Here is a 17280-nt window from a genome sequence, read left to right as displayed (position 1 = left end):
ATAAATGTGAAGTGTGGATATTTCATTATACTATAAAACCAGGAGTTGCTATAGTGGTCTTGTATAATGTGAGTTAAAAATAAAACATAATAAATCAATCGGAAACAAAATGTGCTCTTTTATTAAAATCTGACATTTATTGAAATATGTTCTTTGTTTAAACTATCCCCTTATTATTTCACTAGAATGGATACCTAAAATAAAGACATTTTATGAAGAATACATGTCACATAAATCCAATGTCTTTTGGTCCTTGTCTACTGATAAACTTGGACTATGCTACAGCTTACTTTTACAGTATCACCTGGTCCAAAAATTTGACTTGTCATTTTTAGACCATTTGCTTTCTGTCACCGTCTTAGGTATTGCAGCTGTTGTTGATATTGTTGTTCGAGGACATTCTTGTTGTACAGGCTGCTGTTTGCACTATTGTCATTATTGTTATACTATGGTTATACTTTGCAGATGCTATTTACGGACATCATGCTTTTCAATGGTGACTCACCTAAGTTTATCCTACAGAAAGACATAAAGGCCCCTGGCTCTGCAGGTCTACCTGAGAAACATATGAAACAAAAAAACAAATAATTAAATAAAAGTCTTAACTATACCAAAAACAGTAAGACCACTGATCTATTTATTTATTTTTAATGGAAGCATTGTTCAGACCTAAACATATCAGGTTACTTTTAATTAATGCTTTTACCTGAACATACCCGTATGAAATCCAAATGTATGTTTTTAAGGTCTTTAAAGAATACATTTCATAACCTGTATAAAATCCAAATGAAAAATTTTGCAGTCTTTAAGAATACATTTCAACAGTTTGAATATATGGCCTAGGTAACAGTTTTCATGCATACTTTCTGTGAGGATTAACTTTAGTGCTAGTTATTTTCCCAGATTCAGGGTATGGAATGTTGACACAAAATGTCATCGTGGAATGCAAGGCTCCAAAATTTCCATTGTGTGCATATGTGGAGAGTTCCCTAATGCCTCTCCAGATTAGGGTTATGTGGAGAGTTCCTTAATATCTCTGTAGTTAAGAGACATGTGGGGAGTTCCCTCATACCCCTGCAGATCAGGGTTATGTGGAGAGTTCCGTGATACCGAAAGCAATCGTGTAGCAGGGCTAGAGATTGCCAAATGCTGATAGTAACAGAAGAATGGAAAGTAATATCTTCAAATCAGAATTATATAACTGATGCCTGTGAATTAGCCCTGCAGTGCAGCAAAGACCTAGGTATGGTCTGTTAGCATATCATACTGTATTCTTTTTATGGGCCAATCATTTTAGCTGTTTTGCAGTTTTGTTTCTTTTGCTTACCTTTCTTTTTTTTTTTTACTTCTCTCTTCTGTGATTACATATGTAGAAAAACAACTACTCTAAGCTACTGTGTGTCAACCAGTGTAAGTAGGGAATAATCAAATCTTAGAAAATGATTTTATGCCATGATTTAGATTAAAATATTACTTTTACAGCTTATCATCAATTTTATGGATGGCTTTATATGCAATCTGCATTAATAAATGTGTACCACTGCTTTGATATGCAATTCTGGCAACTTCAGTAGTGAGGGTTAAGCTGTGGGTATTTAAAGGCCTGCAGTAATAATGCTAACAGTTGAAGTAAAACACATACAGTAAGGTAATGATACTACAGCAATAAATTGTGCCGATATCTTCAGGTGATGTAAGTGAAAAGCACGACACAATCAAATATGGACAGATCAATTGCTGTCTGCATCAGCACTACACATTTATATGATATTTAATAATACGTCTTGCCCAAGCAAAGCAGTACGTGTGTGTGTGTGTGTGTGTGCGCGTGTATGTATAATATAGATATATATTCACACATATGTTGATTTTTGATAACATTTTATTTTATAAGTAAAATCAAACCTACAAAGTTTAATGAAATGCAGTTTCACTGCAACATCTTAAGTAACTACTATAAATGTTGCAGACAAACAACTTATTCCTGCCAATCAATAAGGGATGATTTTGGTTAAACGTATAATAGTACCCACACAGGTATACTTCGTTTCAACTAAGAATGTCATACGGGGTGGTAACATGGAAACACAAGGGCATATCAATCTATAGGTATGGCCAGAATAATTTATGGTGCAGAGGATGGGATTGTATGAATAATCAAAGAATTATACTGACTTGAGTTTTTTTGTTAAGGTTAGCAAAACCACGAGACAACTCAAGAGTTTGGGCAAATTCTGCTATGTCTTTACTAGTCTGTGCACTGTGTTGTTTATGGCCAAGCTACTGCAAAAATCATGAAAGTTAGAATAATAGGTATCTGCTGTTCTTGTGGATGCAGTAAGTATTTGTTGCAAAAATTATTATAAATGAGTCACGGCTATCTTCAGATAATTTAAGATATTTTCTATAATAAATAAACAAATACAAAACATGCATCTGCTATCGTAGCATCACTAACCACTAAATGAGATATTTTGAATGAATAGAAAATGGATAATACTATACAATTCAGTCATTTATTTCCATTCCTTGCAATATTTTTGAATGAGAAAGTGATTGGAAAACAGATTGCTGATTATATTTTTCATGTAGGTTTAACAAGAAGATAAACTTTTGTTTGTGGAGTGTGATTCTATTGTTATGTTTCAAGTGATGTAGCTGGCTTATTTCACTGTTTTAATATGTTGCTAGATTTTATTAATATATTTACAGCAACCAAAAAATTAAAAGAAATGATACAAAACTGAAGCAAACTTGAGTCAGGGCTGACATGTAACAGTAAATCTAAATGAAAAATGCCATGGCTTCCTCCCTGAAGCAGAGGAATCTCCAGTTACTGCAGTTAATGTTGGATATTTTCCTTGATGACGCTATCCTGGCTGCAACAAAATGTGAGTGCAATCAACCTCTGACACTAGGAAGAATTTCTCTTGCTAATGTAGCCTATAAATCTCAGTCAAGGAATTTGCAGTAGAACAAAAGCTTTTCAATTCACTATCATGTTAACAAGATTCTTTAAAATATTCCTAATTCCCCATTCTTATGTAATGCTACTTTAAAAATCAATGAAAGCCTCATGATTGGATCGTAATCATGTTTATATGGCTGTGTGAACTTGGTACAAGTTGGTGTTAACTTTAATTTCACAACTGGAAAGAATTATGGTTGAGTTTGTGATTCAATACCAGCTAACTAATATCTAGTTTAGGATATGCAGTGCAAATAAGTAAAAAAAAAACAAAAAAAAAAAAAAAAAAAAAAAAAAATATATATATATATATATATATATATATATATATATATATATATATATATATGGGTCTGGGTTACAACATCGACAGATGACAAGACCGACAGCGAAATCACCGACGCCAGAGGATCGACGGATGAAAACACCGACGCGGAGAACACCGACATGGGGAAAGGATGTGTAAGTATGCGGTAGTGACGGACGTTAGGGTGCGAGTAAGGTAAGTGTGCGATGTTGACGGTCTGTAGGGGTAGGGGTGGGTTAAGTGAGTTAGGGTTAGGGTGCGGGTTAGGTAAGGGTGCAGTAGTGAATTTTTTTGGGTTAGGGGCGGGTTAAGTGAGTTAGGGTTAGGGCGCGGGTTAGGTAAGGGTGCAGTAGTGAATTTTTTTGGGTTAGGGGCGGGTTAAGTGAGTTAGGGTTAGGGCGCGGGTTAGGTTAGTGTGCGATAGTGACGGACCTTAGGGTTAGGGTTTCGGTTAGGGTTGTGGATAGTTGTGTATGTAAGGTTTAGTGTTTGTTTGTTAGGATTTAGGTGTGCTTGTGTTGTGTGTGTGGTTTTTGGTCAGGGAATTTGTTTTGTTTATTGGTTGTTGTGATGATGTGTTGAGTGTGTGCGGTGTCGTGTTTATGAACTGTCGATGATGTGGTGTCTGTGATGTCGTTGTCAATGTTATGTGCTGTCGATGTTATAACCTAGAACCATATATATATATGTGTGTGTAAAATGAGTGTACAGTTTTTAAGATGGTCAGTTTTAATATTACGCTATACTGCTCTCTTTCACAAATTTATGGAGTCTACATATGTTAGTGGTTTGATATTACCCAATAAACTGTTCTTTTTTAAGTCACTCATCTGTAGTCATGATAATTCACTAAAAAAGAAAAAAGAATCCTACAGAAGAACGTCAAAATAGAGCCGAGATACACTCATCTTTACTCATGTTGCGAGCTGTGTCACCAGACCTCTGATTAAACATTCCTACTGTGTCAATGCTGCATAACAGGATAAATATAGCTATAGACATTTGAAGTCCAGGAGCAGATTTTTTTTTTTCCTGAAAGTGTAATAGTCTCAGGCAGGCATCAATATACATATGGATGAAGCCCCCACTGCCTTAGTAGACCAAGGTTTAATTAGTAAGGCAGGGGCCTGCAGGAGCTGGACTGGGGTGGGGTAGCGAGAGTGGCTGAGGTTGGTTCACCTATTTCAGGGAAGGGAGTGATGAAGGTCCTACTGCTTCAGTAATGTCCATTGCACAGAAGGGTGGTAACATCAGACTACAAGAGCCACAGAAATGTGCCCTGTACTGCACAGTGGAAATTGCTGATTGAAAATAGTCACCTCTGAAAGGCAATGGAGTAAGTAGTGCTTCTGCCAAACACTAGAGGGGATAGATGTTTAAGGGCAATTTAGATGCTTCCTCATCACCTGTACTGGTACATCAAAGCTGGTTGGTACTTCTTGCTGGTCAGGAAAAGTAAGATATCCACTTGGGGGTGTCCTCCATTGGGAGAAAGCTGGAACTGGCATTCATCAGGGTAGAATGTTTTCTCATGGCGAGCTGATAGGATGCAGCTGGGTGTCTGTGTATGTGTGTATGTAGATAATAGAATCTGAAGGTGGAAGGAAGGCACATATGCAAAAAATGTTGTAATAAATGGTTACTCATGAGTCACTGAGGTTTCATTTGCTGAGACTCAATGTATCAAGTACTCAAACATTCTACAAGTCTAGTAAGTGACAATCCATTTAAAAATGCATAAGTAATGCATTTTACCCCCATGGAGGCTTCTCCCCATAGTTTTGATCTTTCAGTGAAATATAGCTTTTCCCTTTTCCTTGACAACTTAGACTCTCAGGGTTAGTACTAACAAACACATACATCAACTGTAGTATTTGCTAATAAACATTATATGTTTTTACTAGATCAACACTGATAAACTGTCTCTTAAGAAAGCAACACCTGACCTTTCATTAGAATCCCTACAAGAAACATTAACATTTTCATTAAGCTGGCTTTGGTTTGAAGAAATGGATTATCTAACAGCATACAGCTTTCAAAGCAAACCATACATCTTCTATATTACACTCTACTTCTTGCCTAACTTGGGAATTTAATGCTTTTGGTGAAAAAAATAAGAAAGAAAGGAATTTGGGAAAATCCCAGGATCCACACAAAATGAAAAAAATAAAATAAACATAGTAGGCACCCTGCTTAGTGTTGAAAATAAATTTATTAAACATAAAGTACTTCAGCTGTAGAGTCCCTTCAACAGAACATACAAGTTGAAAATGAAGCTGCAGGTTTATAAAATTATATGTTCTTCTTTTAATAACAAAACCTCTAAGCAGATTAATATCCTCAAAGGGTTTAAAAGTTAATTGAGCTTAGCTCCTTTACTGAAGTAAAACATGCAATGATTGGTAGATGAATACCTGTATGTCATTGGCAGATACTGACAGAATGTCATGCTTCACCTTATAAAACTGCAGCCTCATTTCTTCTTTTTTTTTAATATTTATTTTTAATTTTTGGATACCTTTGGATGCTCTTAAGCTGTCCATCAGCTGTTCTCTGTGGCTGCTACAATGGCTCAATTTTACCTTAGTGCCCCCAAAACTATCTCCCATTGCTGGGATAACAACAAAGGCAGGTTAGAAGGGGGGTGGATCAAAGTTGAGCAGCTGGCAGTGTTATATATGCTGTCGTGCACAACAGGGGACTTTTGCATGCACTAACTAAACTTGATTAGTTCCAGCCCCCTTCTTCAATGCTGAAATGTTAATGGCAATCTGATTCATGGTTATGGCACCATACACGAGGATGTGACAGTTCATGGGGAGAGAGGCCTCAGTCCCCCCCCCCCCCACCTGACTCCTCCAGCTTGCACAATTTTCAACATGAGACAATAGCTATTTTTACATAGCTACTTACTGATTACACATCACTGGGCAAAAATAAAAACTGAATTAAATTTTGGCCAGTGATGTGTAATCAGTAAGTAGCTATGTAAAAATAGCTATTGTCTCATGTTGAAAATTGAGATTTAAATTGAATTAATATTACTGGAACTATAAAAGAACATGTACTGAGCAAACATACTCGTGTTTGATCCTGCAGTCATTACTACAGATTAGTAATATATTTTTATACGTGTGTGTGTATATATATATATATATATATATATATATATATATATATATATATATATATATGTATATATATATATATATATATATATATATATATATATATATATATATACACACATGTATATATGGGTCCACTTTGTAATTTCGAAATACTGACATCCCGAATTTCAGAATTCCGAAACCATAAAGCCGAAAACCCAACCAAAACTCACAAACTCGAAAACACTTCACCCCCCACACCTGCCTACTTGTATATTCTAACTCCAAGATCACACAAACAGTAATATAAACGAAGCTCACAGACACACACATCTTACAGTCCCTCAAACACACACAACAGTCACAACGGACACACACACTAAACCCCTAACCAACATACTAACACACACAAACTTACCAAAATAAAACCTAAACATCCACATTCCGTACCACCGGAAGCCGGTACTTCGGTATTTTGAATTTTGCGCTTCTGCCGGTTTCGGAAATATGAGTGTTCGACTTTGTAAGTTCGAAATACTGCAATTTGGGATTGCAGTATTTCGAAATTACAAAGTGGACCCATATATATATATATATATATATATATATATATATATATATATATATATATATATATATGAAATCAAACGTTCAACTACAAATTTGGTTGACCAGTTGGTGTAAGTGTAAAAAAGAGTGACTATATATTTACATAATCACTCACTTGTGCAAGTGTAGGATGATTGTAGGTATTTTAAAAGGTGCTGGTAATTAGCAGTATGCATAAGGATGAATGTTTGCCAGGAGAGGTGCCAATATGAATATGTGCGAGGTCACACTACACTGGTTAGTGTGTGTGCAGGCTGGAATAAGAGTCAGGGCTAGGGAAGGGGATAGATTGCTTGTTATGATTTTGGTAGTAGTGTGTCTGCACATGTGTGTGGCTCTCTTAGTATTACTGTTAGGAAAAGGGTTTTCAGTAATGCAATGTGTAGGGCTGGGGTTAGGGACAGGGGTAAGGGTAGGGTTAGGATTACCCCATATGCGTAATATGTTTGCAGTTTGTTTTACATTTAAGTTATAATTTTCCACTACCGAACTTTTGTGGGTTCATTAATTACTGCTGGTTACTCAACATGCATATACAGAAAAATGTACACTGCAATGGTCATTTTAATAAGTAGATGTCCCATGTACTAAAATGCAACAGTTTGATGGGCCAATATGCATTCTTAGGTGCTTACTGAACAATTAGAACTTCTTTTAACAGCAAAATAATACAAATGTGTCAATAAATGCCCAAATTAAAAAATGAAGTGTTTTCTTGATGTTCTGTTCAGGCACAAGTTTGCACTGTCATGATCTAGAATGATGCCCATTGCAGAGTTGCTCCATTCCTAATGTCTTGTAACTTTTACAATAAGTGACATAAAGAAACACTGCTGTATCTGAGAAAGTTTAAAAATTTATTTAAACGTGTCAGCTGATACTTTATTTATGTTTGAGGCTTTATTTAATGGTACCATTTTAAAATATAATCTAAAATTCTGTTCAACATTTATTCTAAATAAATTAGTGGATCTTAAAGCAGCATTGTGAGATAAAGTCTTCAAAATGTAAACATTTTATTTCTCTGTGAGTATGTTTCTAGCATAGCCTGGGTATATAAGTAGCACATTGTCATACCCAGATTTTATAACTGTAATTGTTATGATTAATAGCTTAATAAATACAGCCATTGCTGGCAAATTCATTCCGCTGCCTTGATGGCATAGTCATATCTGATGCACATAGATTCATACTATAAATGCACCATGACTGAAATTCCTTATTTCATTACCTGCAAACAAATACATCAAAAAATGTATTCAAAATGGTTTAGTTTAAAGACATTTACTTTTCAACTTGTTTTAAACATTGTATTTCTACAAGAAAGATAAGAGTATTAGAAGAAGATTAACTACTATACTGGTTAAATTAAAATTACTGCTTAAAGAAGAGTATTATGATTTTTTAAGCACCTGAGTTTCCCTTTCATTTAATGTACTATGTCTTATTATATCCCTTATTAATACTAGGTAACAGCAATTAACTGTTTTAAAAGGAAACTATTTTAGAGACAGCAAACCAGCAAAAGACATATCTGATTTGATGTGCATGTACAAAAGCCGTTTATTTTTTCCAAAATGGATAGCTTCAGTAGTCAAATGTATAAGGCGTACCTGACTAAACTATACGCCATTTTGTATGGTGCTGTACTGCATGCACAGACAAGAAAAATGCACCTGACTTGGATAGAAATACCAAGTTATGAGTTTGTGCCTTTCTAGGTAGAGTACCATACAATACTAAATAACTATATACTGGGTGTGATGACAACAATGAACATCAAAGCAACAAAGTAGGAATACATTTCCTTAAATCAAAACTGCTGCTCAGGTGCTGTAAAGCACAAGAATTTACAAGTAATTTCTTCTTACCACTCCTGAAACGTATGAATACCTTGCCACAGTTTAATCATACAGTCTCTTCAATTTTGTGTTTAGTCAGACTGTCAAGAAGAATTTCTAAAGTGCTTAAAGAGAAGTATGCAACAAGATGCAATGAATTCTGAAACAGAATAAAGATTCAGTCAAACTATATACACGGTCAGTTTTGCACTTATCCCAAGGAAAGGATGCGGCCTACAGCATTTATCAAAGCATCAACATATCTAAAAGGGAATGAAAACGTGAAAAAGGTGCTTTCCAAACTTAAAAAAAAGTTAGCAGAAATACCCTTTATAAAACGATCAGGGAGAGCTGTTACCTATTCATTATTCATTCAGCACATGCTTCCTAAAGAAGGAAGTCTCCCACCATTAAGAAAGGTGACGGGTACCTAAGGACCTATGAATAGAACTCTCACAAAATGTTTGCAGCCTAAATCTGCTGCGCAACAAAAACAAATTTTCTCTTTGTAAACTGTTTCATGCACAAGATATCAGAATCAATACAATCAGCAGATCAAGAACATTAATCCTTGCTGGTGCACCACTTAAAATGTGACCGAAAGTGTGTGTTTGTGTATATTTTATATGTGGTTTTGTGTGTGTGTTTGTATATGTTATACATGTGCTTTTGTGTGTGTGTTTGTATATGCTATACATGTGGTTTTATGTGTGTGTGTGTGTGTGTGTGTGTGTGTGTGTTTGTATATGTTGTACATGTGTTTTTGTGTGTGTGTTTGTGTATGCTATACATGTGCTTTTGTGTGTGTGTGTGTGTGTGTGTGTGTGTGTGTTTGCATATGTTATACACATGGTTTTGTGTGTGTTGGCATTTGTCTGTGTATATCCACACACCTCCTTTTACAAACCTCCGATAACATATTTTATTAAGTTCTGTAACGATGTGTGGACCTAAAGTTGATAATACTGGCCTACACCATTCTCCACACATCTGTATATGTGATGTGTTCCTTTTTGTCAGGGTTGGTTTATCTCTGTCTCTGTTGCTGCCACTCCCTTTCTCTCTTTCTCTTACTACACATACATACAGCAATCTAACAAATGATGGACCACTTGGACCAGGCAAAGATAACTCACACATGTGCTCAGATGGCATGTGTGCAGTTCATGATGAACAATTGCTTTCACCCTGCACTGCCTGGTACTGACAATGGCATATGAATTCAGTAGAAAGAATGGAAGGCATATGTCACGGAAATGTACCTCTAACTGCCACCCCTTTGAACTGCAGTGAGAAGGTGATAATATTGCTTTGGCCACTTGGCACAGGTTCACAGTTCCATAAACAAGCTCACAGCCAGATGAGATTGCCTTCTGTGGTGTTGGCTGAAGTATGTTAAAACGCCTTGGCAGCTTAGGATTCTCTTGTTAAGGATTTCTGAGAAGGAGGTATTAAACCAGAAATAGCTGTTTGGACTTCAAAGAAAAGGTCCATAAACAGGAAATGCATTTCTTAGTTCCTTTTTTCTTTAAGCTTATGCTTGTGTCTAAATGATGGTCACATTATCAAATCTGACTGAAAACACAATCACTTTTCATAAGAATGAAACTCTTTGATGCTTTTCCAAGATCTCTTAAGGTCAAGTGTAATCATGTCCACTTTCATTTTTGATAGACAAGGAACCAAGACCACGTTCTCATTCTCAGGGACAGTAAAGTAAAGAAATAAACAAAAAGAAGTTGAAAAATGTGAGCTCATAGTCCTCTATCCCACCCTACCCACCCCATAGCAACTTGGATGGAACACCTGGGCTCAGAATGTTCAAACACAACACAGAAATCCACCATGGAATAATGGGAGGTGTGAAGTCTGTGTAGGACAGTCACACAATAAAGACCACCCTATAATGCTGTACATGCCCAGTGAAAGCTCAGAAGCTTTGGAAACTCCAGTATACATGATATATTTCAGAAAGATCACCACAAAGACGAGAGATGAGCAGTGGAGAAAATTTACAAACCTTTTGCAGGACATGGAATGATGTCACAACTAAGCGACATGTTTAGCTTTTTGTTCATTTTTTTGTCTTTATTTCTGAGATCTACATGTTTTGCTTCTTCAAATTCTACAGGTGTTGTCTCATGCTCGCATCTCTCTTTCTTTCTCTTCTTATCCCCCAGATGTAGTCTTATTGATTGGTCAGTGCTGGGAGTTAGGACTGGAAAACATGGCTCAACATGCTGGCCAGTACACTGCTATTCAATGACTACACACTGCGGCAGGTGCTGGGCATAGTACTTGAACAGTTCTGTTGTTGCACCAGGGCAGTTGGTCAGTTCAAGTTCTTCCAGGTCTTGGAGCTGGACAAGGCCAGAAAGCCCTGTTGTAGTAAGTAGAGGACAACCTGCAACAAAGAAAGAAATCATTTAAAATAATTTTTATAGTCCATTTTTTCATTGTTTTATCTGCTACAGAATCAACTTTTCAAGCTTCTAGCACTTTAATGTTATCCTTTCATATTGCATGTATACAGAAGATGATATTCTTAAAATGTCTCATTTGTTAAAAAACAAATATTATCAAACAGGCCAGATTAATTATCACCTACACTAAGTGTACATGATCTGTATTCAAGAACATCCCCACCACATTTTTTGTGATTTCTGATCACTCTAAAAGATTACACTAAGTGTACATGTATGACCTTTCTGAATTCTCCTAAATATTTAACGCTGCAAGAAAATCACTTGATAAACTAAAATTAGGAAGAAAGTGTGAGTTATGCTTGTGTTGTCTGTTCAATCAAAACTGTACATTTAGTGTGCACTTAAGAGTAATGATTAATGATTCCCAGGGTGTGCTTGCTAATATTCGAACGCAGTTAGCATCAACCAAGTGATTTACTGAATGAGTATATTACACTTAAGTCACTGTGCATAATTCCAGCTTAATTAGTTATGCGATTATTGTGTTTGTTACTGCTTCATCTTAATGATTAGTTTTATGGCACACGATCATACTATCTCTGAGTTTCTACTGACAACTGTTCCCCAGTATGACAAGTACGGTTACTATGTTTAGGCCTGCATAAATATAATAGCACTATATTAAACTGATACAGGATTCAGTAACAAGTACGGTAACACTGGCGTACAGTTTTTGTTTTATCAACTATGACTTCAGTGTTGACAGGGTTCTACTATTTATATTAATAAAGTTTTGATCTTCAAAAAGAAGCTGTTTCTCCTGTTTTAGTTTGCAAATGTTTACTTCACCTGGTAATTAAAATGCTGTTACTTGAATATGAAAAAAGTACACTTGTAAGTAGAACAAGGGTCTTCCTGAAAGCTAACGTTTATAGTTTGCTTTATCTGCCACTAGCGTATGTAATCTCACTTACTCCCGCTTTGCAACTTTAGAGCTACGAGTTGTGGCAGATGTGGCTGCCAAAAGCAAATTGCAATAAGGCTGCTGCACACTGAAATATTAATAGTAATATAAAACATGGTCTGAGTACTGTAAGAAATCATAATTTGTTAACATTTGCAGACACAGAAATCAGCAATTCATTACATGAATCTTATGCATGTATTTTTTTTTATCTTATACAGGCTGGGAAGGCTTCAAAGATGTTATAAGCACTCAAACTAGTTACCAAAATTTAGCATTATCTAGTCTAACCTAAGACAGTACTTCCTAACAACATAATATTAACTACTGAAATAATATTTTTTAAATTATATTCAGTGAGGTAATACTCCTAATGGTCTAAAAGCATACTATAAACTCAGTTAGTATTAATTAATACCCACAGAGATTTATTTCTGTCTACTTTTACTTGTCTTTTTTGACTGGCAACAGTAATCCAATTATTTAGTATGGACTGTGTCTTCTTGTAATTACCAGCCCTTGTAATCACATTTTCAAGGATGTTTAGTACCAGCCAGAACAAAAGCATTCTTGTAACTGCAATGTATTTTTTTTTAGTTTGTGCCAGCTTCTCTTTTTCTTTGTAAAAGAACATTTAAAGAGACAGGCACACAGTACCATCTCATAAATTTTTTTTTTATCAAGTACCAGGATTTCCATGCATGCCTCACATTAAAACATTGTTTTGTTGTAATGACAGATCATAACAATAGTAATTGTTGCATGCATTAAAACTGATTGGATTTAGCCCACTAACAGTATGTGGGCATAATATCTGTGGAAGTTTTTCTCAAATCTTTTCTGACAAACTATGCACAACAAGATGGTTACTCTCATTTGAAGAAAAATGCAAAAGACAAGTCTAAAAAAATAATATGATCTTCATACCAATACCAATGCATTCTACAAAACTGTTCAGGAATCAGGATGCCTATGAGCAGTCCAGAGTCAAGCATTGACGGTGCTGTAACAAAGGCTTCTTAAGGCATACGCAACAAGTCAGTGCCCTTACTTTTGATTCCGTTAAGTTACATAAAGAGAAAATTAGATATTATTTACTCAGCTGCATGGCATTAAAGGAGTCTGATATTAGAAGCTGCATTTTCACATTACTACTTTATTTACCAGCATTGTTGATTTTGTTACATTTAACAAGAAAACATTACTGATGGTTTAACAAAGGGCAAACATCCTATTTTTCATGAAGGATGCACAGCAAATGTGTGTGTGTGTATGTGTGTGTGTGTACAAATTGTTAAGAGCTCTTTGGATAAAAGTTTAAACATGATGTGGAGGTATATTATTGTGTGCTTCGTGTTTATTGAATATGTTTAATACACAAATTAAGAAAAATCACGTTAAGTTTCTTCCCATTACATAATAATATCAAATGAAAGAAATTAACTGTTTGGAATTAAAACCAGGTTTCATTGCTTTAAAATTCATTGCAGAGATATTTTAATCATACTGTAGGCACTTATTGTATGGCAGCATAATGGTGTAGTAGTTAGCAATGTTGCCCTACAATACTTGGCTCTCATTTCAATTCCTGGCTGGAGTTCCAGCTGGGTGGAATCTGCATGTCCTTTCTGCATCTGTGTATGGTTTTGGCAGGTGTTCTGGTAGGTGAGCTGATGATACTCAAAACTTCTTACAGATTTGTGTAAAGTTCAGTGCGAGGGTGTCAAAAAAAAAATTTCTTTCATCAGAAAGTAATGGATGCACTGCTTATACTATTTAGCTTTGTGGATTTAAGTTCTAATCTAAATGGATTTCCATTCTTACTTCATTCATTCATTCTCTGATAAAATATTTAGTTCAGTGCAGCACTGTAGGAAAGCCAAAGCCTATTGTAGTACTCAGTGTGTGCATGGCAATGGAAGTAATCCTTAGTGGAGTGCCACCCCACTGCAGGATGCACATACCCACTCACTTGCACACGTCATGCACACTTGTTCCTGATTTTGCAGAACATTTCTGATTTTATCTCACACTTTTGTGTTGTTGCTCATAAAATTTATGAGTTTCTGGTAATTCACTGAAGATCACAGTCATTCAGTCAGTAATGCCAGAATATTCTTTAGAAAATGTAAGTTGATCTAAAATCTATTGTTCTATTAACCTTTTAAGTGAAGTAAATTAATATTTAAAATTGTTGCTGATTTGGGGCCTTAGTCCCTTATTATTTTTGGTTTGGTCCTTGGTTGTTGAGCAAAAAGTTGAGAATTATGTATTATGCATAAGTGTGATGTGGGAAGAAATGGAAGTACCTGTTGAAGACCCATGGGCACAAGGAAGATGTGCAAACATGCAGACTCTGCATAGAGGACATACCAACTCAAGAACCGAACTGGAGAAACAAGCTACCAGTTGTGGCACTATGCTCCTTTCAATTGAGTTTTACTTGTCTTCTTTTTTTTAACTTTGAAAGGTAGTTAGACTTTCATAAGGGTTCATTTTCCAGTCAAGACATTAAAGAATGAAAGTCAAGTAATGTATTGCAAAGTACATTAAGATTAGTAATATTGCAAACAAAGCACTGAACATGTAATGTGATTGCATTTTAAAAAGCCATTGAACAGCTGAAGTGCACTGCAGAGATAAACAAGTAATTCTGGAGACCGATTATGCTTGATGTTACTGAGTGTAACTGTAAATTTGAATGAGTACCAGACAGGGCATGTTCTTAAGACAAACGCATAATTTTCACTTTTGTCTTTGCTATCTTAATGTAAAAAAAAAAAAAAGAACAGAAAGATCCAGGTAAATCAGTGTCTACCTTAAACCTCCTTAGACAGAGGACTATGGGACATATGCAGATCACTCCTTAAGGACATACAATTGTTCTACCTCCATGTTTTTGCATGCCCGCTAACTTTTTAATTTTTAAGGTCTTTGTTGACGTATTCAGGCCAATAAAGTCAAATGCCACTAACTGGACACATGACATGTGACACTCTTTTTATTGGCCTGAAAATACAGCATAAGTGGATAGTTCGGCCATTCTCTGGAAACACTCAGATTTTACAAACCCTAATATCCATAAAATTAGGGTGACAACAAAATATTCCAAATAAGAATTAATTAGTAAGACAACAGATACATGGGAAATTGAAAATGTAGATTAAGTAACTAGGATGATACAGTCAGATAAAGCAGGAACTATTAGTGATGAATCAATAAAATCAACTAATGTGTCAATAAAAATACTGGAAACTAAAACTGATGAATACCAAAAAATGTATGTTGGGTTAAGTAGCCAGTAATTCAAAAAGTGAGGCAGTGCAGGGAAGACTTTAAAGCAAAATACTAGAAATAAAGTTCCATAGAAAAAGCCTCTACTAGAAGCTGTAAAAAGTAACCTTCAAAAGAAGTCCAAGACGAAGGTTCAAAATAACCACATTCAGTAAAAACAAGAAAATCTGGAGCACGATGTAAATAGGAGCAAATTATATCATCCTGACAAGCTAGTTAAAATGAATAGAAACTGAATAACTACACACTCAAGTTATTTGATTAACAATAATAATAACTGATGCTGAGTAAACTGAACCACGTTAAAGTATATTACTTTTGGCCTACCAAGTTTGCGGAGTTTTACATATTGTGTGCAATTATGGTGATAACATTGTACAGGAGGAGCTAACGCACACAACGGAATGCTGATAAAGTGACAAAGGCACATGATGTACAAATAAATGCAGGCATGTGTGTTTGTAATGTTGTCCATCTGAAAAGTGGAGTTCCAGGTTATTAATTACAACATTGACAACAGTCCTGCTATCCATAAACCCAGTGATGCAAACACTGGGAACACCTGTAGATAGCAAAATATCCACACTGCTATTGAAAGCCTATGTTGTGCACATCATAAGTCATGCCATCATATTGAGATCTTAGGATTGTATGACAGCACTATAGTCAAACCTCATTACAACACTAATACAGTATAATGCTGTTTTTTACATGTACCTTACCAGACACATGTAGCAGCTGGACAGACCACAAGTCTTCTCAGCAAGATAACACAGGGCCTACAAACTATGCCATGATGTATGTGAATAGATTAAAATTCATGTCACTGTAATCATTATGGTATAGGCTGAGGTGACTTTTGCCTGGTCTCATGGCCAGTCACTAACCTGCCCTGGTGGAAGTACCTGCATATCCAAAAATGTGATATAGCTGATGACATAGGGAGTGTCTGCTGAGGAGAATATACCAGTGTCCCATGTTCTGGTGTAAAATGCTCTCTGTAATGTCAAACAGTAATTCTCTCACACACACACACACACACACACACACACACACACACACACACACACACACACACACACACACACACACACACACACACACACACGTGCACAGACACACACACACACACACACACACACACACACACACACACACACACACACACACACACACACACACACACACACACACACAGTTATCTGCAGTGAGAATATAACCCCTACCTATTTAATTACACAGACTGCAGAACAGAGTACTCTACGCAGGTACCACAGCTCATGTCCGACTTGGAGTGTGTCATAGGATTATAGGAAATTACTATGCTATTGGCCCTGGGGCCTTTACAAGCCTAGTCAAGTTTATTGCCCAAGTGTCAGACAACACTTTATAGCTGATGACATCTGCAGTGTCTGTTGAAGAGAAGATAAGTGTCCCATGTGCTGGTGTAAATTTTATTTATTTATTTACATTTGTTAATTAGGTAGTGTCCGACTGGACCAGTAGCCTGTTTTCAGCGGAGACCTGGGGAGAAAAGCTCCAGTAACAGAAAACAATTAGTAACCACTAGTTAAGAAATACAGTAGACATGAAGAACATATGCTAACAAAACAACTAACAAAATTATTTAAGTAACAAACATAGAGCATGGCATAATACAGAGGTATTGATATCTGAGTAATCAAATATCAATCAGATAGCAAACCAATCAGTACAAAAAATATGGGAGATAGGCATAAGCTGTTTAAATATGTTGAAGAT

General features: G+C 35.8%; 1 protein-coding gene across 1 annotated transcript in view; it reads right to left on the bottom strand.

Annotated features, from left to right (window-relative positions):
* Positions 1–9652: 9652 nt before the first annotated feature.
* The window catches only part of FBXL16 (F-box and leucine rich repeat protein 16), a 753965-nt gene continuing 746337 nt past the window's right edge, over positions 9653–17280 (bottom strand). Inside the window, exon 6 of the mRNA XM_044089266.1 lies at positions 9653–11239. Within this exon, the coding sequence (XP_043945201.1) occupies positions 11091–11239 (149 nt within the window). The 3' untranslated portion in view covers positions 9653–11090. The remainder of the gene's footprint in view (positions 11240–17280) is intronic.

This window comes from Protopterus annectens, chromosome 12.part0 (assembly GCF_019279795.1).
Source record: "Protopterus annectens isolate FY-2018-M chromosome 12.part0, PAN1.0, whole genome shotgun sequence".
In the NCBI taxonomy this organism is placed as follows: domain Eukaryota; kingdom Metazoa; phylum Chordata; order Ceratodontiformes; family Protopteridae; genus Protopterus; species Protopterus annectens.
Note: the sequence above shows the minus strand (reverse complement) of the source record. Positions and strands in the feature narration are given on the sequence as shown.